Below are 23,881 nucleotides of genomic sequence, written 5' to 3' on the forward strand. Positions count from 1 at the left end.
TTTTTTGTTTTTGGTGTGAAGCTCTCACTGTGTAGTCTAGGCTCACCTTGAACTCTCGGCGATCCACATGCCTCAATCTCTCAAGTGCTTGTATTACAGGTGTGTACCATCATGACCAGTGTTAGAAATATGTTCTTTTTTTTTTTTTTTTGTCTTTTTCCTTTTTATTGGTACCAGGGATCGAACTCACGACTGCCTGCTTGCAAAGTAGGTGCTTATGCCGCTGAGCTAAATCCCCAGCCCCTAGAAATACGTTCTTAATCAGAATTCCTTTAGGATTTTTCTGCTCTTCCTTCAGGGGATGATAGATAAAAATAAATACATGAAATCACATTACACAATACTCTTGGGAGCTGAGTTAAGGCAAAAATAAATTATTTTGGTCAGCTTTTGTATTACCTTTGTGTCACTTTAACAGAACATTCAACACAGGATACTTACAAAGAAGTTGTTTATTCAGCTCACAATTGTGGAAGTTCCAGAGAATGGCACTGGCATTAGGTCAGTTCTTGCCAGGTCATGTGGTGGGTAGCAGTGGCAGAACCATGTTTGGGAATAGGTGATTACATCTCAAACTAGGAACAGGGAAAGCTGGGTAGGACAAGATTCAAGCTTTACATCCATCCCCTCTCAAGAACTACTTTTCAAGGAGTCCCACAAGAACGCCCTGCAGAGGAAACAATCCTGATGACCAAGGATCTTACGGTGGGCTCCCAAAGGTTCTGCTGCCACCCAATAGCACCAAACTGGATCTAGTCATCTGTCAATGGATCCTTGTGGGGGACCCATACCCAAACTGTAGCACCTTTTCTGCTGAAATAACAGTAGAAGTTTTTAATTTAGAAAGCATTCTGACTTGGCTTATATGTTTAAACAAATTCCTAAGGCAAGAAACAGTCCTTGTTTACATGAAGGTTATCAGCTGACCAGAAGAAACTCGATTGTAAACAATGTACAGACTCTCTTAAGTCCTAGGGGCTGAAGAGAGAAACTGGCCACCACATTTTTCATAATGCAGTGGGCTCAGTGTCAGGATTTCAGATGTAGTGGTGAGTATGGGCTCAAAAGATAGTCGTAATCCAGTTATACCTCAAAATTAGTGTCTTTAGGTCAGGTGTGATAGTACATACCTGTAATCCTAGCACTCTGGGAGGCTGAGGGATGGAGGATGGCAAATTGGAGCCCAGCCTGGGCAATTCAGCGAGAACCTATCTCAAAGAAAAAAGGGTTGGGGATGTAGCTCAGTGTGAAGGCCGAGAGTTCAATCCACAGCACCCAAAATTGGTGCTTTTTGACACCACTGGGGTTACTGTTCCATAATCTCTGAATTCAAGCATATTAGCTACCTCCAAATAAAGGCCATGTTAAAGCCATTTTGCAGATTTCCTCTTCATTTCGCAGAATGAACATTTTTAAAAACTTCATTCGGAGCCCAGAGTGGTGCACACTTGTAATTCTAGTACTCTGGAGGCTGAGGCAGAAGAATTGTGAGTTTAAGGCCAGCCTGGGCTACAGTGTGAGACCCTGTCTCAAATATGTTACTAAACAGATAAATGGATAAAGAAAATAATGGTATTTGCACACAATTGAAATTAAGGATAAATTTGAGTTATTTGTAGGTACCTAGAGACCATAATGTTAAGTAAAAAGACATACAAGCTTAAATAATGCATGGTTTCTCTTAGATGAGAAACCCAAAACATAAAGAGCAACATAAAGAATAGGTAACAGGGAAATAGTGTGTACAGTATCATACTCAACAACTTTACTGAGCACCTTTAGATGCTGGGACTACACTATTACCTCCTTTAATACCTCAGTTCCATTAGATACACATCTTCCTAGTCTGTGGTAGTATCAACAAAGTTCTGAACATGTTCTTCACTTTATGCATCTTTCCTGACATACTAAAGGCTGTAAGAATGAATTATTCATTAAGTGTTCCTGTGTGGGACTCACTGGGTCTGAGTTTTGTCTCTGCCACTTAAGAACTTTAGACAAGGTACATTTCCTCTAAGGCTAGTTTCTGTGTTTTGTTTTGTTTGGGACAGGGTTCTGTGCATCCAGGCTGATCTAGAGCTCATGATTCTCCTGCCTCAGCCTCCCCAAATTCTGGGATTATAGGTACGCACCACAACACCCACCTTTTTGTGGTGCTGGGCATCAAACTCAGCCTCACAATGCTACCCAAGTACTTGCCTTTGAGCTGTCTCCGTTAGCCCAATTTTGTTTTGTCATTTAAGTGGAAATAATGGTATCTACTGTCAGTTACAAGCTTACACGAAATGATGCAGATAGAATGCTTTTTTTTTTTTTTAAAACACGGTAATGTATTTGGCACATAGTGATCATTCCCTGAAAAGTTAACTGTCAAGTAAACCACTTACTTTGCTTGTCTAACATGTGACTAACCCTTGGCCTGGCTTAGGGGTAGTAAATACAAACAGGTTTACTAAATCATTTTGAACATTATGAAACTACTGATGGAGTGTCATTAGCCACTGATGGGCTCCAGTCAGTGAAATGGGGATTCCTGCCAGGGACAGGGGCCTACCCGGGTTTGGGCCCAAAGCTGGGGTCACACAGGCCACAGTGCCCTTCATCACAAAACCCAACATGGACAAAACTCTAACCGCGACATGTTCAGTGAACAGAGCCTAGATGAGAACGTTATGTGGAGGGATGTTAGGCTCCTGAAGAATGGCTATCTGATTTCTGCTGCTGGTAAGCATTGCCATTCAGTGAAACCCTAGGACTATAGCCACTGCTCCAGGTGAACAGTGACAGTGTCATACCTTTCAGAGGCATGGCTAACGTTATTTCAATTAAGCACACAATTTTCCAGGTGCTTATCTTCTTCCAAGTTTTATTTTTATTACTTACTTATTTTTATGAGGTTCTCTTTTGACCCTTTGTCTTGGACAGGTTCCATGAGGATTAGCTACTGAAAAGAAAGACAACACTTAGAGAAAGACCTCCATAATATGAATGTAAGTGTTTTTACCTGGATCTGACATAAACAGACTGGGTGTAAAGAACAAGAACAAGTATAAATTAAGATGAAAATATAAAAAAATTAACTGCTTTCTTTTTGAAATCAATTGAACAACATTTAATTTTACAAATTTTCTCAGTATTTGGAAACCTCATTAAAAAACCTTAGGAAACATTTCAAAAAGGTGAATTTCAATGGAATGATTTGCCACAGCAAAAAAGAGCTGGTAGGAGACATTAGCCCTGGACCCTGAGGGAGGATTCCCAAGGAGGATTGTGCCTGCTAAAAGCATCTGTTTCCCTGGGTCAGGACTCCAACTGCTTAGGGTACACTCTGGTGGCCCTCTAATAGCAGAGTGCTTCCCTCTATGAGGGAACAAGAATAACTGCTTAATTGTTCTCTGGGAGCCAGGCGTGGTGGCTCAAACCTGTAATCCCAGCACTCAGGAGTCTGAGGTGGGAGGGTCATGAGTTTGAGACCAGCCTGGACTACAAAGTGAGCTCAAGGCCAGCCTGAACTGCATAGCAAGACCCTATTGCAAAAAAGAAAAAAAAAAAATCGTTCTCTGGGACCACAAGGCGAAAGGGAAAGGGGCGTTGGCATGTTTCTTCTGATGACTTCAGACAAGACAGGTGTGATTTCTACTGAAACTCTGGAACTGTTACCCTTTGATGTACAGTTCCTACCTTTTAGCATTACACTGACTAGTGAGCTGTTTCTTTCTGGTGAGGGTACCCTCACTTCTTACGTTGTTCTCTGCAGTAAGCTATCATTGAATCAGTCAGCAATCATGGATCTCTTTTACAATGGAAAAATGAGACAATTACTTAATTTTTGCATTGGTACTAAAAGCAGCACCTACAAAGTCAAGCAGGTGAAAACCACAGTTATCTAATTGACTTCAAAGGAACTGCCTTTTTGAGAGAAACAGGCGAGGGAAGGTTGACATTTGGGGTTGGAAGATCTCCTTAAACTGTCTCAGACCACAGGTATTCTGGTGCATCAATGTAATTTCTGTGCTGTTCTTGGCTGCCTTTAGAGAGCTTCTGTTTTCTGTAGCTCTGCAGGGCCAGGACCACGCTGACACCATACATAATGACCAAAATACAAGCGAAGGTGGCTGCTGCTCCGTCAGTGCCTGCCAGCTGGCAGTTCATCCAGGTGAGACCTCTGCGGGCATACAGCCTCTCTCTTTTTTTGCAGGTGTCCGTGGAATTGATCTGCAAAGCTACATGGAGGTAAATGCCAATGCCTATACAGTAGCCCACTGCAGCAAGGAGACTGAAGGTGGCCTCCAAGAGGAGCCATTTCCCAGGCAGTTTTGTTAGACTCTTGGCTCCTTGGAGTAGAACACCCATGGTGAGGACACCCAGGCCCAGGGAAACAGCCACACCGCTGTATATAAGGGGTGACCGAAGGATAGTGTATTGCTGGTCCAACTGCCGAACTTCTTCCAGCTCGCTGCCCTCAAATGGTGAGTAATAGTTGTTCCCAAAGCTGCTGCCACTGACAAAGCTGGCGCTGAATCCGGCAAGGACAAAGTAGGAGGCCACGATACATATGAGAACCATCCCATTCAAAATCACTTCCATTATCTGTACCACACCTATGAGAAGAGAGATTTGCGGTTTAAAACGGACATCACTCACCCAGGCCAAACCCAAGGATTCCAATGACCTCACTTTAAAAACCAGGTCAGATTCAACTTTTTTGGTTTCTGTGGTTGTTTTGTTTTTAATGTATTTGAAAGATTAAAATGCCACTTGGGGCAGTTTCTTAAAAAATGCAACATGACCCTGCAATTGTACACCTGGGCACTTTATGCTAAAGAAATGAAAATTTATGTTCACATAAAAACATGTAAATGAGTGTTCTCAGAGGCTTTCTTTGTTATGGTTAAATACTTGGATGACTCAAGTGTCCTTCAGTGAGTGAAAGGCCCCTCAGGAAGCTCTACTAAGCAATACAGTGGAACGAACTATTGATTGAAATGGTTTTTTTTGAGACAAGGTCTCAAACTAACCCAGGCTGGCCTCAAACTCACAGCAGTCCTGCCTGTCTCCCTAGTGCTAGGATTACAGAAGTGCTTCACCATGCTTGGATGCTTCCTTTTTTTTTGTAGACAGAGGTATATTTGAATCTGCATTGCATCTCCCTTTTCTGCTTTGTTCCACAAAAGCACGCACATCACACATACTGTTCCACATCCTGCTCCTTTATTCAGTGAGCCCCAGAGATGTTTCCAGGTCAGTTCCTAGACTGGTCACATTCTTTGCTATGAGGTTTCCAATTCCATAACATGGATGGACCAATCTGTTCAGCCAGGATCTGGCTGTTCATTTGAAGAGAAATTTCCTACAGGTTTAAGGGAATTACAAATGTCCTGAGGCTGTGGATGCCAGCAGGTGACCAGAGACAGAGTATACTATCTGAGATAAACTTGCATTTAGTATCAATGGAGGCCTGGGACCCCTTCATAGGCATACTTATGGTGGAAAGTCTCCTCCATCCTTTAAGGGTGTACAGAGATGAGGACAAAGAAAGCTTTAAATGCAGAGTGGGAACACTAGGTTCAAGTTCCTGTTGTTTACCATCTTGTAATCTTGCACTTGTCATTCAGTATTTTAAGCCTCAGACACTTTAATAAATGATAGGATAAAAGGATGCCAGGTTTATCTCACAGGGGTTAGAATGAAAGCAAGTGCAATCAGCCTCCATATCACTTCTTAATCTGCAGCTTCTGCACTTACAGACTGAATAAGGATTGAAAATACTTGGAAAAAGAAAGTGATTGTACTGAACATGTACAGGCTCTTTTCATTATTCCCTAGTGCAACACAATGACAGTTTACATAGTATTTGCATTGTACTAGGGATTATAAGTAATCTACAGATTATTCAAAATATGTGAAAATTTGCATGAGTTCTGTGCAAATAAAGGGGATAGAAGTCCCTTGGATTTTAATATTTGAAGGGGATCTTGGAGCCCATGTAGATACAATAGGATGACTATATATGAAATACTGTGAAATTCGTAAGTGGTTACAAATGGGGGATGATGTCAGTGATATTTCTAAAATGCAAGAGGATTAGTTAGATTTAGAAAGAAATGGGATAAATTTATGAAAAGAATTGTTTCTAAGCAATCAGGACCATCTTTTATGTTAGGAATATGACTATGTTTATAATCTGAGCAGTGAAAAGACCATTATCTTAAAGATCTTGGGCAGCCATGCTGGGGTTCACTGATCCTATCTCCTCTGGGCCCACACAAATTCCTGAGGGTCAAAAACACTGTAGTCAAGGGCTCTGAGAGCTGAGAAGCTGCACTGCTCATTTGAAATTCAAAGTAACATTAGAACCCAGCTGCCTACTTGTTGCCTAGGCCCTGTAAATACTAGGCACTCTTTCCCTACAGCACAGCAGTGAATCCACCCAGCTGTGATTCTGATTCCCACAGGGTACCTGTCTCCTGCACCCAAAACCTTTCCCTGCCCTAGTTTTCTTTCTGCATGCATGTGTCTCACCCATGAAGGGAAACAGGGGCACTATGCTCCTGTCACCAAATGGAATCCAGGGAAATCCTTCTCTAGAGGACCTCAACTTAGCCTGGGGAGGACCTTGACATCTCATCACAAAAATGCATTTTAGGATGGGTTGTGAGAGATGTACACTGATTTATTAGGCAGAGTTAGAGAGCAAGAGCAAGTGGGGAGCCTGAGGAGCTGAAGGGGACACAGCTTTGAAGATCACGTGAGTGCATTAAGAGAGGAGGAGGCCAGTTTTTAAGCTGTTGCTGACGTGGCTCAGGGTTGGGTTGGTCATTATCTCAGTTCTGGTTCCGCAATATGGTACTGAAGCAGTCTTTTTTCCTTGAGGAGGCAACCTGGTCTGTGTGATTGTTTTTGCTTGGAGAAGTTTCAGTTTTTTATGGGCTCTGCTGGAGTCCCAAGAAACTGCAGGTTTAAGACCATGACTGGAGACGACTTGGTGTCCACAGGCAGTTGAATGTCAGCTGAATATCCCCGTAAATCTCTAATCTTGATGCTCTTAGTCTTGAAGGGTGATGAGACAGGTTATATAAATGTAGGGAAAAATCAGCCTTGTATTTCCAGTTTTGGACAGACTTGCTGCCTAAATGATTTAACATACTTTACGCAGAGCTGAGCAGGGATGTGACCCAAAGTGCACAAGACAGATACAAAATGAAAGCAAAGGTACCATGCTTTATACTGTGTTTAGCTCACATCAGTATCCTAAGTGAAGAGTCAGTTTTTAGCAAAAGTAGCTTTTAAGCCCCTACTACCTCAGAAGAAAATACAAATCAAGCTTTTAATGATTAACAGCTTGCAGGCCCAATTGTTGGTTTGTTCTCTGTCCCTCTGTGATGATCCCCAACAGTTTTGTTTTCTCATCCAGTTTACTCTTGGAGATGATATGGCAAAGGCATCCTGCCTTAATGATGGACCTGGTTTTTGACTCTGATGAAACTGTTTGAGAGAATAGTTAAGGGAAAAATGTATGCCATATTTTAAATGGGTAGCAGGTCCCAAGTTAAGGCCGAGGAGTGTACCTACCTTTTGTCCTCATGCGTTCCTGACTGACTGACTGCTACAAGAGACAGGAAAACCTGAACTTTTTCTGTCTATGATATATTTGCCAAAACAGTGGAGTCATGATCCAGGCACCAGATATCTTCAGGGCTAATAGAGTAAGAATTTAGACCTTGTCAGTCACTCCACTGTGACAACTGAGGGAGATAGTGGCCTGCCAGGTCCCGTGGTATGGGGTCTGTTGAAGGAATGTGACCCTGGTACTGGTCAGGCCAGACTGGCTTAGCTACCAATATCAAACAGATACAAGTATTCTCTAGCACTGAAGAGCAGTGACTGCCAGAGTGAGCTGTAGCATCTTTCTGGGTAAGATTATTTTCTGAGGCTGACCAGTTAAATCCTCTGCTTCATTATACATCTGTATCTGATTCTGCCTTGTAACTATGAACCTGAAAAAAACTCAGGAAAGTAAACCAAATTATTGTTTTTCTAAAAACTACATGTGAGGTCAAGCCATGGATAACATGAAAAAATTCCCTTCTCTCCAGCAGCAAAATTGTCAATATTTTGTTATGTATTGTTCAAGGATTTTTCTAATCATATAAAAAATACATATATATATATTTAAATCTAAATTTATCTTCTAAATTAAATAAGTTGTATTAAGGGAATGATATAAAAGTATTATAAAGAGAACTACTACCTCCAAATTAAAACATTTCTTTAGACTTTTTTGTATTTACATAAAACAAAGAACATACTCAAATCAAGAATATATTCTAATATTGCATAAGTCATAATTCAATGTGTAGTAAGAACTGTGAAGTTGTTTGGCTAATGTGACATTCTTCTCTTAGAAAGATTTTTATATTCTTTGCTTCTGGATAGATCTCAATTACAGAAAAGGGGTTTCCTTTTTCATACAATAGGACATTTACAAGAGGTACAAAACACTTATGAGGGGCTTAGAGAATGGCTTCTTTACAACCCAGTGCCTTATTTCCATTCCTCATTCCTTAGCCTACTTCTGCCTCTTTTACCTCATTCCAGGGGTAGCTCTCCCCAGGATGCCTTTCTTTGGTAGATACAAGAAGGAAGACCAGGGAGCTCAATGTGGAAGGACTCCTGGGCAGATCTGAAGGAAGCTGGCTTTAGAGCAGTCCAGGTCAAAAGTTATCTCATGTTTGTGTGGCTGTGGACTCTGAAGATCAACTTCTTCCAATTCTCTTGACCACTTCCCTTTCTTTATTCAAGGAGTACACTTTGCTGCACCTCATGCCTTTTCCCTGTGGGTCCTGGCCTCTGGTTTTTGTGTTCTGATAGAATTTTGGTTCTTCCCTCACTAACAGAAATCAAAGCTTGTTACCTCAGAGAACACTGCTCCATGAAACTCTGAGCTAAGCCTGCCATGCTGAAGTTGGCATGTTCCTTTTGAAGTGTTGGCAAGTCACAGAAAAAGGACTCTTGTGAAAGAGTAACTTTGAGCACCTATGTTTGGCAGACCATTTTTAAAAGCCTAAAACTCAAGCATTTCTGCAGGCTTCTCAGTTCGCTTCCTGACTTTTCGGTAAGCCCTGATGGCCAGGATAGCTCCTAGGGCAAAGACCCCAATGCCCAGGCATGCAAAGACCCCAGCTCCTATATCACCACCGTGGAAACCACAGCTGAAGCCACGGTGCCCTTTGCTCTGGTACAGCGCCTCCCTCTCCTGACACACAGGGGAGGCATAGGCACCAGACAGATGGTGGAAGAAGAAGTACATCGCTGGGATATAGGCTCCAGCGATGGCCACATCCAACAAACCCTCGATCAGCAGGCATGGAGGACAGTGCCAAGGGACTCGAAGGACACCCATGACAATAAGGAGGCAGGAGAAGGCCATAAGGGCTCCGCTGTAGGCCATTGCTGCAGTGACCATGGGCAGCTTGAGCTGATAGAACTGGACATCCAGCTGCTTGGCTTTCTCCCCATCAGCACCATCGAAGCCACTGTATGCCCCTCCATATTGGTAGTAGTAAATGCCCCCCAGGCTGGTGATGCCTGTGTAGCCCCCTGTGGAACTGTACGACACAGAGTTGCAGGCCAGGATCAGCAAGTTCAGCAGAACCTCCAGCATCTGGCAGCAGGCTGCAAAGAGAGGGTGAGTTACCACTTCACAAGGTGTTGTTTGTCATGCCTGAGCGAGGCAAGATCTTCTCAGGAAACAGACCATTCTCAGAAAACAACAGGACACCATGAAAAGGGTCATGGAACACTCAGCAAACTGAACACATGGCCATCAAGAAACTTTAAGACTGGACATACAATTTCCCCACTGCCACAAAGTCCAGTATTATCTTCACAGCTGCACCGACTGTCCTTGGAACTTTGACCCAAAACATTTCATCCAGATTCCTTGGGATTATAACCTGTTAAGCGTAGCTTCTCCTGCAGATAGCTGCTGAGATCATCCAAGATCTCAGCCTGTCTGGACCCAGAAAGAATAAATCTAGCCTTTTACTCACATAAAGCCTGTGTTTGAGTGTTTTCTACTGCAATGTTGATAACATTAGTGCCAAAATCTGGGGTAGGGTAATTTCTTCTTGGTGGCTTTTACACTCTTTCTTAGTCCTTCTTTCCACTGATGCCGCCCACTGACACTGGTCCAGGACCTTGCTCAGATGCTTCAGAAAGCTCCCACCACTCCAAGTCACTTCAGATCTCCTCGGTCTCTTGGTCTCGCTCTCTCTCTTTCTCCCTCTCTTGTGCAATGCTTTTTAGATTCTCTTTGCCTTTAGGATTCTGCCCATCCCATCTGCCACTGCGATTGCAGCTACTCCTTAGTTTTGTACCTTTAACCCTTTGTCCATCTTTAAGACCTTTTGCCTCTCCACTGCTGTGGTTACTTCCTAGTCCCACTCTCTCCCCTCACTTGCTGGGACAAAGAGAGATTTAGTCTACTTTCCATGCTTGTAAAATCCTGCGATGGTCACAATAATACCCAACCAGAAGAACTATCTTCCTTGGTGTTTGGCTACTGCAGTGATGACGGCCTTGGTCACTCACCCATATCTCTGTATGGACCTATTCACAATTAGATCTGAAGCTCAAACATTTAATATTCTTTTGTAGTACCTCATGGCCATGATACGAACTGGACTATGCTGGCCAGAAAACAGCACTTTTGATTTCTCCATTCTATGAGACTTAAGTCAATTACTGTTGGGGGCTGAGTAAATGGATAGAGGTGCAAACATTCTTTACAGTCCATAATATTCCCACTTTGTGCATAGCTTGTGCTCCCTTTCAAATCCTTTTTCTTTCTCTCCCATTTGCATCCCCCCTCCCCCCACCATGCTGACGCCTCTCTGCCAACAGATCCAACTCACCTCAGTTTGCCCTGGCAGTTCCCTGCACCTTCTGCAGTGGCTGCAGGCATTCCTCCTGCTCCTCCCCCAGAGCTTCCCATCACTGCAGCCACTGGCTCCCCTCCTCCACAGGCTCCAGCTGCTGCAACCAGCACAGCTGCTTCCCCTTCCCTCCCTGAACCTGCTGCTGCTTCAGGTCAGTCCTGGTCAGTGGAGCCCTCTGATCTTACTCTCCCTGCCTAAATTCCTATCTAACACTACCCCTTAATCTGATCCTCCCCTGTAGGTTGCCCTAAGACATCCCCCAAACCCAACCACTGAGCTGACCACAAAGATCTCAAGAGCACCTGGGACTGGACTAGCACACCCCTCCAGGACTTCTGTTTAAATGCCACCAGAATAGTCACTGGCCTATATAATGTCAGCAGCATGGGATTTCCCCTAAACTGTGTCCCTCTTGGGGGATCCCATTGGAAACTGAACTGCCCAATGATCACTGCATCAGCTGCCTCTGGTCATGACCCCCAACTGGCTCCTTCCCAGACCTTTTTGCTTTGGTCACCAAGTACTAAAGCTGCCCAAAGCTCTCAGAGGCCCCTTGGACAATGTGAAATGCAGAACTTCAATTAACTCTTACAAAAGAAGTTGAGTCTATTTCTTTTCACTATTGTCCTCACAGCCTTCCTTTGCCTTCACCTGGATAGACCCTGACACTCAGCAGTCCCCGCGGTTAACCTGGACCTCTTGCTTCTGGAATAGCCCCACTACTTTGGTCAGGTTCTTGTGCATGATTTACCTTCCTTTCTCACCCAGCCCTCTTTTCACTCACAGTATGTAGATGACTTCCTTTTCCACAGCCCCATCAGAGTTTACCTCCTGGTTCTGCGCCAAGCCCAAAAGCAAGTGTTAACCTTGTGCCTTCTCCTGATACTCACCCAAATGAGGATAACCTGGATAACAGATAGGTCTTGATTAAAAATTTAAACCCCTGGTACCAACTGCAAAGTGGACTGGTCATTCATAGCATCCCAATGGCTGTGCGTCTGCAAGATCTTCTGCAGCAAGTGCACCAACCCAGGACAAAACTATGCCCTGCTGACAATTCACCTGACCTCTCCTCCTTGTAGAAACCACAAGTAACCTCCCTTACTTCCTGGACCCAGATAAAATCAATCCAGCTTTTTGCTCACAAAATGCCTTTGTTTCTAGTGCACCATTGATAATGCTGTTTTGCACTTGCACACTCTTTCACCTTGAGGTTAATCTTCCCCATGAAAATAAATCACTGGCTCATTTTGTCCTCTTATGCACCAAAAGCTGCATAATTAGCATCAGATATCCTGAAATGGTGTCAGAAATGCTTGGACAGAAAAGAGTGACTCAAAAGAGGAAGTGGGGCCTACCTGAAGAGATGTCACAAAGAGGGTGGGAGAAATAGGGCCAGTTAGAAAGAAAGGCACCTACTCAAAGGAACGGGGCCCACCCTCCCAGTACTCCAAAGACTGAAAACCAGTCTCCTTATATGTTTGATGGCTATTTGAATCACAGAACCTAAGAAATATGAAGTAGCAAAAGCAAGGAAGTAATACATCAAAATGTTGACCCTGGGGAAGGGGTGTAGTTCAGTGCGAGTGTCTGCTTAGTATGGAAGAGACCTTGGTTTGTTCTCTAGCACAAAAAAATAAAAAATAAAAATAAAAAAGATTGTGGCTTCAGTGTATTGGTAATAGAAAACATTAAGTTCTTTACACTCGTAAAGCTTACTGCATTGAAGAACCATATTTATCATCTGTTTTCCACTTTAGCCTAATAAGTATGTCTTAAAGTTTAACTATTTTCTTTAGATTCCCTAAAGATTATATCTGGGCCAGAATATTTCCCCAGAACTGGATTCTTTTAGGGGCCTTGGCTTCTTTATCTTGGAGAAGGAAAGCTGCCTGCTGTCCTTCAAATCAGCTTCCTACACAATAAAATGTCTCACATTCAGCATAAGGCTTGATTAGTTTTGACAAATATGTAAGTATAATAAAGATAAACAGCATCTGAATTTCCCCAGTAACAAGTTGTTGTCAGTCCCCTACTTTCTTTCCCAGGCAACCTCTGATCAGCTTTCATTAGGAATGAGCTTTGCAGGACAGTAGCTCAGCAGTGTAAGTGCCTGCCTGGCAAGCGTCTTGAGCTCAATGTCTGGTACCAAAAAAAAAAAAAAAAAAAAAAAAGAGCTTTGCCTTCTGTAATCCCAGTCCCTTTTGTGCCTGGCTTCTTTTGTCCAGCATAATAGGAAGCTGGACCTTCAAAGCTAGACAGTGTATCTGCTGGAATGCTGCTGCATGGCAGTCAGCTTGGTTCGGTTCATCAGACTCAATGATCTGCACAGTAACCCACATGTTGTCACGTGGCATGTGCCCACATACTGCCAGCCTATGTACTGTAGTTCATCTCTACACTCTATAATTGAAATGATGCTCTCAGAAATATCACCTTTGCACACTAGCACTTTCCTCCAAATGCATACAGTGCCATTGTTTTCTTTAGTTCTACAATTTACACTTACTGTGAGAAAAAGGAAAAAAATACTATATAAAAATGGTTTATAATACAATCAATAAAAAATAACCACTGTGAATATTATTCTGTTAGACTTTCCTACCATAGGTTCATAGTTTTTGTTTGTTTACTTTTAGGTAAGAACAGTCTATCTACTTTTATGTGAGCTGAGAATACAGTAAGGGGGCTAAAGATTTAGCTTAGTGGCATAAGCAACTGCCTGGCAAGCATAAGGTCGTGAGTTTGATCTCTGATATCAGAAAAGGAAAGAAAGAAAGAAAAAGAAAGAAACGAATAGAGTAAGAATATTTTTCTATCTCTGTAAATGTAAATCTGCTTCATAACTTTAAAGGATTATAGGTTGCCACAATGATTAAAAGCATTCCAATGTAACATTTAAGCTTCAATATATTACTATATGACATTTTGTTTTGTTTTGTTTTGGTTTTGAGTATAGGAGATTGAACCTAGTAAGAGTTGCACTGAGCTACATTTCTAGTCCTTTTAAAAAATTTTACTTTAAAACAGGGTATCACTAAGTTGCTCAGGCTGGCCTCAAATTTGGGTTCTCCCTGCCACAGCCTCTTCAATAGCTGGGTTTACAGATGTGCTCTATCATTCCCAGGGAGAGAATTTCTCAATAGAGAACAAAAGAACTATAGCTCTGGTGAGGCCCTTCTTCCTGTCATGGTTTAGCAGAACTGTAGAAGAATGAGGTGGTTAATGGTGTCCTTAACATGAAGACCTAGAGGCTCCCAGATGAGCCTTCCCAGGCCTCGGAGGGGTGCGTTTCTGAGTCAGTGCCTCTCCCTCTTCTAAGGATCAGCAGCTCAGGTCACCCCTCCCTCTGCCTCTGGCTTGGTTAATACTCAAATATTCAGTTGCAGTTCAAGGTCCTGACACAGTGTCAGTCCAGGAGTAATGCACTAAGGTGTCACATAAGGGTTAAAGAGTGGCTGAGAGTGTTAATCAGGAAAGGCCACAGGCAACTTCCCACCCTGTACCTTTTCAGGGCTTCACAAGTAAATGTTCCTGGCAGTGGAAAGGCACTGTCTCTGCCCACTTGGCTGTGATAGGCTGTGCTGGCAAATCCTCCAGTGCCAGGCTCTGAAACATGATCTCAGAATGCACTCAAGGCTTCTATCTTATGGTTCTGAGTGAGACACCAGCACTACTGGTCACAGAAATTACAAGTGTCTTGAAAGAAAATTAAAACTTTTATTCTTTTTTTAAATAGTGTAGAGGATTGAATTCAGAGTCTCCACACTGACTGTATCCTCAGTCCTTTTTACAATTTTTGAATTTTAAGTTGCCTAGGCTGGGCCTAAACTTGTGATTCCATTGCCTCACCCTCCCAGAGTGCTGAGATTTCAGGCGTGTCCTGACCTGTGAATCCTCACCTAGAATTTATTAACTTGTGAAGAAAGGAGTGGCTCCAGGATGAGTGGCAGTGAGGATGGTGGGAGTCTGTGAGCTAGCTTAGCGAGGAGGCCAGGAAGCACTCCTGCAATATGCAGAGAGAAGGATGTGCAGAAAGACCAATTTGCATACCTCAACTGGGGCAGCATTTAACTGTTTAGAAGACTGATTCTTCAGTTCCTGAGACATAAATTTTTATGCCCTGGGAAGTTGTAGCCTCTCATGTTGAGGCTCCAACCCAGTTGACATTGCTGGAGCTATGTGGCTCTGCCATCCTTCTATGCTCCACTGTTTATAGGGAGGCACGAGGTGAGGACACAGGAAACTGTCAGCTGGTTTCACAGACTACACATTAGCACCTCAGCTAGCCCTATTTACACTCTTAAAGCCAATAGAAGGGAGAAAGAAATAGCTTAGCCAGCTCTGTACATATCAGTACATGGAGATAGGGCCCAATTTAACTAATGCGGAGGTAATAGTTCTGCATTCAAGGAGGGCCATCCAAGTGGTGTTCTGCACGTATGAACACACCTGGTTTGAAAACTAACCTTTACATGGCCACTGGCCCAAAGGAATGGTATCAACAGATTATGGAGTGGGGCCACCAAAACAAACCTTTTTTCCTTAACAATTGATTGCCTCACGTGTTACAGTGACAGCAAAGATGAAAGTTATTCTTGAGTACGACCTATCAGAAGAGTCTATCATTACTGCAGAGCCAAGAATATCATAGGGGGAAAATGTTTATACTATTAAGAGACAGCAACACAGGAGCAGAAGCTGGGTTTATAGTTGGGAACTGATTAAAGGATATTTTCCTAATTTCATAGTAATTATGCTGTTGAACCTGGTTAATATAAATGTACTTGTAATAACCACCATTTTTTTTAAATAACCACCAATTTTATATATCTTTGTACATAGTGTTGGTTAAGACTTGAGGTTTTATTATTTAGGTTTTTAAGACAGTGTCTCATTATGTTGCTGAGGCTGAGTTTGAATACATCATCCTTCAGCTTTATCCTTTATCCTTCCAGGTAACAGGGATTACAAGTACACACTGTTGTATCCAGCTTAGTGTCTTTTTTTGTTGTTGTTGGAACTGGGAATTGAACTCAGGGCCTTTCCATCTTTTTAGTCTTACTTGGTGGCAGGACCACAAACACACTAAAGAGAACATTTTTAGTTTTGCTGTTTAACATCCATTTTGGCTTATATCTTTGTTTAGCACTATGATTTTTTTGGTGGGGCTGTGAAAATCTTTTTTTCCTCCACTGTGTAGTAATTCCTTTTTGGGGCTGAGGATTTAGCTCAGCGGCATAAGCGCCTGCCTTGCAAGTGTGTGGTTGTGAGTTCGATCCACACTGCAGTTTGAGTGTGCTCAAAAAAGACAAAAAAAATTTTTTTAAAAAGTAATTATTTTTTTTTGACTGTCAGTTAAGCTGATTCCCTAAATTGAGGGATAGGATTTGTTTAACAGTTGTAGTTAATTTTATGTATCCACTTGACTGAGCCATGGGGTACTTAGATACTCGGTCAGCCATTGTTTTATGTGTATTTGTGAGGGTGTTGCCGGGTTAGTTTAACACCTGAATTACCTACTACATAGAATATTATGTAGTAGAGTGAACTATTATTGGGTCATAAAAACAAATGAACCAGGAAAAAACTGCAATGGAAATTTAAACCTATATTCTAAGTGACAGAACCCAACCTAATAAGGCAGCGTACTATAGGATTCCCACGGGGAAGGATAAACAGGATCTTACTCTTTTAAGGATTTTAGGGCAGCAAAACTATTCTATATAAGACTGTAAGTGTGAAAACATAGAGTGATTCATGGTGAACCCTAATGTAAACTGGATTTTGGGTGGTAATAATGTGTCTGTATTGATTCACTGATCATAACAAATGCATTATAATGATAAGGGGATGTTGGTGGCATGGGATGCTGAGGAGAACATGGTATGGAAAATCTTGTAATTAACAGTTTTTATGAGAACCTAAAAGTGCTCAAAAAATGAAGCCCATTAACTTAAAAAAAAAACCCAAAGTTTACTTTTAATGATGCTTTCCAGTCAAGGCTTGCTGAATGCAAACCACCATGATTTGACCATTGAAAGTCTAATTCAAAAGAGAAAGAAACTGCTTCAAATGCAAACATTGTTAAAGTTAGGTGTCAGGAATGGCACCTTCTTGCTAGGGAACTTATAATTCCTCCCCTGTGCCTCCAAATAATAAGTGAGCACAACCTACATGTGCACAAGATTCCTTGGTGGTATGACATGTGCACGTGACATCTGTACTTTCAATTTGATTGTTAGCCTCTGTTCCTAAAGATTTGAGCACCTGAGAATTCTTGCCTGTAAGAACAAATCTGGGGCCCAACTCTTTCTGTTTCCTCAGTGTTTCCCTAACGTTTTTAGTTTCTTTTCACACTGGGTCTCACTATGTGGTTAAGGTTGGCTTTGAAGTCCCTATGTATCCCAGGCTGGCCTTGAACTCATGGTGATCCTCCAACTTCAGCCTCCCAAATGCTAGGACTACAGGCGTATGCCACCATGACTGCCTTCCTGAACAATGTGTGAATTATGGCCCAAGACTTTAGGGTCTTCCTAGGAAGCTAGAAAGGACCACAATCTCATCCCATTTTTAAAGTTCTCTCTCTCTCTCTCTCTCTCTCTCTCTCTCTCTCTAGCTCTGTGTGTGTGTGTGTGTGTGTGTGTGTGTGTGTGTATGTGATGACTTCACGTTCATAGAAAAGAAATAACAAACAATCTACTCTAAAGTAAGGTCTAAAATGCTTTGGTGACCTTTATCTAGCCTTGCGTTTCCTGCTGGAGACAAGTTCCTGGTGTACAGTGTCTACACTGGCCTCTGCAATCGAGGGTTCTTAGTAAGCTCAAATTTGTTAGCTGCTGAGGACTGAACCATCCTTTCACTACCTAGATTCAAAAATCCAACCCTCAAGGCTGGATTATAGTGTGTCTCAATCAGAAGCCTCAGGCCCTGCCGTTTTCTCTTGTAAATCAATCATAGAAGGAAACAAACGTCTGTGTAGCTACAAAGCCTGTTAGCCAATGCTGTCCCTCCCCTGATATTTCTATCATCTGGGAGAAGAAAGGTCAAGCTACTAAACCGGCTGAGGCCCCAGAGTGTTTCATTTCCGGCTCTTTGACTAACATAGCAGCCTGACTTCAGATCACTCACAGTGCCTCTCTGAGACTCAGGAGTTGGTGAGAGAATTCAGGCACAGAGATTGTGCGGACACCTGGAAACTCAGGTAATGATCTGTGTGCCTAGGTTACCTAGAGCCTAGTCATCCAAGTTTCTTTAATCATATAAATCCCTGTAATCATCCTCAAATACATTTTGAGTTGTGAGTGCAGGATTTCTCCCCCCTAAGCTGGAGTATTCCCTCCCTTAGTCATATGCAGCCTGGGAAGATTTCTCAGAAATTACTTGCATCATTAGGGCTCACCTGACAAACCAGATTTTCTTCATTGCTGGTAAAGCCAGGGCTGTGCTAAGAGGAGAACCCTGGGAAGGCACATTTGGAGCTGACATGTAATATTCAAGTGTTTTTCAGGCTATGGGTACACGTAAATTGTTTTTTTGTTTGTTCGTTTTGCTTTTGTTTTTAATGAAACAGGAAACAATACCCTTGGTATGTTCTGAGGTGAATATAGTTTCATGACATTTTTGATCCTGGCTGTATCTGAACTTGACCTTCATATAACATACACTTATTTTTTCCTGGGCATCTCAATCAGCAAAGTTTATAAATCACTGATCATATGTGTGTATTTATTCTTTGTATAATAAAATTAAATTATAAGGCTGTCAAAACGTCAGTGATCAAGCATCTGGACATCAAGCCTCTAGGAGACCATCTGTTCCTTTTCCAGTTGTTTGTGCTGCAAACCAGCTGCCTACTGGGTGATTTTCCCTGTCCTCAAACTCAGCCAGTGGAGCCCCCTTGCCAGCAACTGATGACCCAGACCTACAGTGATCTGAAACCTGTAAGGATGGCCGGGTGGTGCTGCAGGAAATCTAGTAGCACTTGGCAGGCCTTCCTTTTGTTTCAGAAGCTTTTATGCAAATATGAAATGAAAATGTTAGGAACTGCACAAAGTAAGTCTGCTTAATTTTGGTTCTCCACCTGAGAATCTTAGTAATTTTTTTTTCGTATCAGGGATTGAACCCAGGACTTCACTGTTGCCAAGCAGGCACTTGTGCCGCTGACCTAAACCCTGGACACCAAGTCAGAATCTCTACTCCTCCATTTTCTAAAACCACTTGTAATGAGAAATGGTCAAACTGACTCCATCAAGGCTCACCTCTCCCAGTGCACAAGTATCTGCATTTGTGACATTCCAGAAGTCCTTGAGCCTCTGACTGGTAATATTCCACTTCCTCTCCTCCAGCACTGGGGTGTGAGGGCACATATCTCCCGGAAGCGAGTTTGCTATAACTGGAAAACACATGTAGGCATCAGAAATGGGCTTCCAATTTGGTGACTTGCTTAGTATTATAACTTGGGATTCGGATAGACTGAAACATTATGGAATGTACAGAACAGACACACAGGTGGCCTCACGATTTTAGACTCCAGAGAATTCTCTGGGTAAGAGCCCCACAGGACAACTGAGTGTGTGGCCCATCTCTGCTGAATAACCTACTACATGTCCTGTAATCCCATGAATCTGAGCACGACCACCTTTGATGCCACTTTGTTCAGCTGCTTGCTGGGCTGTCTAACCAGGCAGCTGTGAATCAGCTTCTTTGGGAGCTTAAATTCTCAGTTCAGCATGAGCCAGGACTCTTCAGGCCTCATTGTATTCAGAAGGCCTGACTGTCACCTGGTTTGGCATTCTCTTTTGTCCCTGACTTTGGAATTTCTCCAGCTGCATGGAAACTAGAGGCCACCTCAGAGACCTTCTGCTATCTCTTCCTCTGCTATCCTTGGTACTTTCAGTTTCTTCTCTCCTCCCTTTATTGAGCACAGAGTGGTCTTTGTCCAAGACTTAAAGGAGGCTGCATTCTACTTGCTGAGCTCCAGGGATCTTTGTAGAACACAGTGGGCATTCTGTCTGTGTTATGTTTGAGACTGTTGAAGAGTGTAACTCCTCCGAGGGGGCCTTTGTACATCTCTCTGCACTCATAAGCTCCCACTCACAGATGCAGTTTCCCCTTGCCCAGACTTGATGGTCTCTACCATGCTTCTGGGTCCCCGCCTCTTCCAGCCTTCCTTTCCTGCTCCTCCAGAGCTCAGCCTGAGGTCTAGCAGCTCACTGGAGCCAGGTCTGGAGCCCAGCCCTGTTCTGTCCAAGTTCCTCCTGCAGTGAGGTCCATCATACTTCTCTGAAGCTGCCCCATTGTGTAGCTCCATCCCTGCATCCTGACCACTAAACAAATGTCTCAGTGGAGAAGAGCCAATAATAAGGTAACTTTTGATTTGCAGCCTCCAATCTGTTGTGAGCAAAAGCAGCAGAACGCAAAAAGTATTTCCTTCACTCATTGTGGGATGAGATGGAGTGGGGTGGGGGAACTGGGTCTGTAGTTTATAAGGAAACCTACAGATGTAGCTCGTGACTTCCTAGTCATTCAGTTGCAGTATGATGTGGCTTAAGCCTGAATAGTAGCAAGGGCCAGTGACGTATCAGGCAAGCCCTTTGCCCTGGTAGTTGGTTTTAGATAATATAACATAAACTCAGGATAGTAGCTTTCACACTGTGCAGAAGACTGGGCTCACCCTCCCAGGTCCCCCAGGAAGGCCAGGTGTCAAAGGCAGAAGGCAACCATGGCCCCAGGACCTGTGTCCTTGTGGGGTGGGTGACATCCCATCTCTTCAGTCCATGAGCCTGGCACACAATCTGCCCATGCAGCAGCATTTGTGCAACTGGACTGAATGTTAGCTCTCTAGGAGGGACGTGGGGACCAGACCCCATGCTCTCCTGGCTCACAAAGTCTTCCAGAACATCTGGATGCTTTCTCCTCACAGGGCTTATGGAAATTCTGTGTCCTTCAAGGCAGAGATAGTGAAGTTTGTTTCTTCAGGAGGGTGAGATCTCAAACAGTTGTCAGATTTAAAAGAAGCTACCTAGGAAGACCTCAGCCCCAAGGGGATGACAGATCTAAGGCTTTGGTGGGAGAAGTTGTGGTAGGCTTAGTTCACCAGATGGAAGGGTAGCTTCTCCCAGATGTTGCTGAAACCCATATGGGCCTGGAAGGGTAGCACACTGCTCTATAAACTCTTCACTGGGCTGACTTTAGAACACAGGACTATGGTCTGCTGCTCTGAGGGACAGTCCTGTGATCACCTGGAGGAGAATTAGAGTGCAGCTTCAGGCTAACTCCACTCACCTCATCTACACTGTTCTCATCTCCCCTGTCACCTGCCTGTCTGGACTGCTTTCTCCCTATGTTTCCCAGACCCTGCAGCTGCAAGTGGAGCGGAAGGTGGAGCGGTTTCTGCTTTATTAATCTGATTCAAATTTACACGCTGGGGGCTCCATTAAGGTTTTGTGTCCCCCTTCTTCCCTGAGAGCCCATAGGGAGAAATGGCATTTGTTCCTTTAAAGCAGCTTTGCTGGACAAGTAGCAGGGGGACCTGGTACCTCTAGGTACCTCTCACTTGGACCCCCTCTCTCACACCCTCACCTTTCGGGTCCATGGCACAGGAAGTCCTCCTTCCTTGGGGGTGGCGCCTCATGGGTTTCCTTAGGCGTGGGCCAGGGGGGCGGGGTCTCGTCCCGGGTGTGCACACGGGGTTCCCCTGGCCTCCGGTTCTGGCGGGACTTTCCCGGGACTCTGTGTTCACCTGCGTGAGGGCCCCGGTCCCTGTGCCGGTCCTGGCGGTCGCGCTCCCTCCTCCTGTCCGGCTCCTCGCGCCGGTCCCCGCCGTTCCTCCGCGCGCCCCCGTTCCTCTCCCTGCGCGGGTCCCCAGCTCGGTCCCGCGCGCGCTCGGGGTGGCGGTCTCGGTCTAGGCGAGGTCGCCTCCCTGGGTCTCGCTCTCTGGGCCTGGCGCGGGGCTCAGGAGTTCCCGTCTCTTCCATGGCCCGGCTCTGTTGACTGAAGGGCAACAGCCAGCCACAAAGTTTACAGGGAAGGCGGCCAGGCCCAGGGCGGGGTGGCGGCGGGCACCTGTGCGCATGCGCACTGTCCTTGCGGCCAGCCTGGTGCATGCACCTGAGTCCTGCAGGTGGGGTGCGAGTGGATGACTCGTGGAGGACACCGCAGGACTTACTGCCCCAATTTGGGGCAGAACCCACAGCCTTCCCCATACTGTGCTGAGAAGGGTTCCCTTGGTGACCTTGCAAGGTGGGCAGACCAGGGAAGCCAACTCTGGCCACCTCCTGCGGGTCACCTTACACTGTAGGCTGGGGTTGCTTTCCCGCAGCGGATCTACCAGCTTGCTCAGCCATCCACTCACATTCACAGCCCCCCCCCATCCACTGTCTGTCTTCCTCTTTTCATCTAACCATAGCAGTATAGGGAGCTCTAGCCCAGGTCGTGTTTTACCATAGTCCCAGGTTTAGCAATACCTTAAAAAATGAAGAACTGTACATAACTGGCAGCTTTGTATTTTGCCAAGTCAGGATATTTACATAGAAAATCGGCACCTGCCGATGAGTTCTTTTTCCAAGTGAGTATGAGCACCTGTACTCTGCAGCTGTACAGGGCTGGCGATGCAGTGGGAGCTCTCCTTGTGTAGACAATAAACAAAGAAGGAAGACAATGTGGGAACCTAATGGGAAGGGCGGGTTTCTTTATATAGATCTGGGAGTAACTCCCTGAATTACCTTTAAAGGTGTGTTTCAAAGTAACTGAATTCTGAGGAAATGCCTGTTTGGAGGCCCGCTCTGTGAGGGCTGCATGTGAGCCTGGTGACTCCATGGGTGTGGCCTGGTCCCCATCCTGCCTGACACAGAACATAGGCTACAACTGGGCTAAGAAATATGTTCCTTGAGCAGGCTTTTATTTTGATTTGTTTTTTGAGAGAGGGTCTCATTTGTTTTTTGAGATAGGGTTCAGACTGGCCTTGAGCCCACTCTGTAGCCCAGGCTGGCCTCAAACTCGAAGCAGTCCTCCTGCCTCAGCTTCCCAAGTGCTGGGATTACAGACATCATCCTGGTTAACAGGTCCTAAAATGGGCCATTTACAGGTCATAGCAAGAGGAAATACCTTTTCTGAGTTTAGGTAAGGCCTTTGCATTTGTTCTAGTTTATATCTAAAATTCCCTCCCATTAACTCACGTGGAGTTTTTGACAGGTGATTGGGTCAGGATCCACTACATTCATCAGTGGATTAATCCATCAATTAGTTTATGGCTGAATGTGCTGTTTGGCAGTGAGGCATGAGGAGAAGTGGTTCACTGAAAGAATATATTCTTTTTTTTATTATTTAAAAAAAAGATAAATAAAAGAGGACATAACAAAACAGGTCAGGACAGAATAATTTAAACAACATAGTGTTTCACCGCAAGACAACCTGACATAACAGTAGCTACCATAGTGTCTCTTTCCTTCAAATATTTGAGTATACCTTCATACACTATAGTATCAAACAGAAGACACTGTAAAACAAGAAACAGTGTAAAACCATTCAAGAGTTGGAAAGTATTACAGGATATTCAGAACCAACTAACAGAAAATGAATAATGGTTACTATATTATCTCCTTGTCCATAAAAAAATTTTGTTTATACTATCATATCTAATAAAATCCAGCAAGATACAACATGATAAAACCGATGGAGACAGAAGAACAAAAGCTTGGTGGGACTTCAAAACAAGATGATATTAAATCAGCACTAACTATTATAATGTTTTCTTCAAAATAGCTGTTCATACCATCAAAGACAATAAAATCAAACAACTCAGAATAAAGCCATGTTAATTAATGAATGAAAACATTGTAAGGCTTCAAAGCAATATAATAGGAAATCATGATTATTACATACTTTTATATATTCTTACCACTATATTTTATATATTCTTACCACTATATTTTATATAT

The 23,881-nt window shown here is 43.7% G+C and overlaps 1 protein-coding gene across 2 annotated transcripts; it reads right to left on the reverse strand.

Moving 5' to 3' along the window:
• Nucleotides 1-434: 434 nt before the first annotated feature.
• On the reverse strand, nt 435-22,029 carry Marveld3 (MARVEL domain containing 3). Of its 2 annotated transcripts, none has more exons than XM_013154943.3 (3): nt 21,525-22,010; nt 19,202-19,335; nt 435-4,601 (listed from the first exon to the last, which is right to left on the reverse strand). In XM_013154943.3, exons 1-3 carry the CDS (start codon nt 21,917-21,919, stop codon nt 3,964-3,966), a joined length of 1,167 nt encoding a protein of 388 aa, XP_013010397.1. In that variant the 5' UTR covers nt 21,920-22,010; the 3' UTR covers nt 435-3,963. The 2 variants fall into 2 exon arrangements, with proteins under 2 accessions (XP_013010397.1, XP_013010398.1); XM_013154944.3 differs by lacking the exon at nt 435-4,601 and adding an exon at nt 8,315-9,675 and having other exon boundaries at nt 21,525-22,029.
• Between the last annotated feature and the right edge of the window lie 1,852 nt (nt 22,030-23,881).

This window comes from Cavia porcellus, unplaced genomic scaffold (assembly GCF_034190915.1).
Source record: "Cavia porcellus strain 051 isolate PalLab524CR breed Dunkin Hartley unplaced genomic scaffold, mCavPor4.1 scaffold_4, whole genome shotgun sequence".
NCBI lineage: Eukaryota > Metazoa > Chordata > Mammalia > Rodentia > Caviidae > Cavia > Cavia porcellus.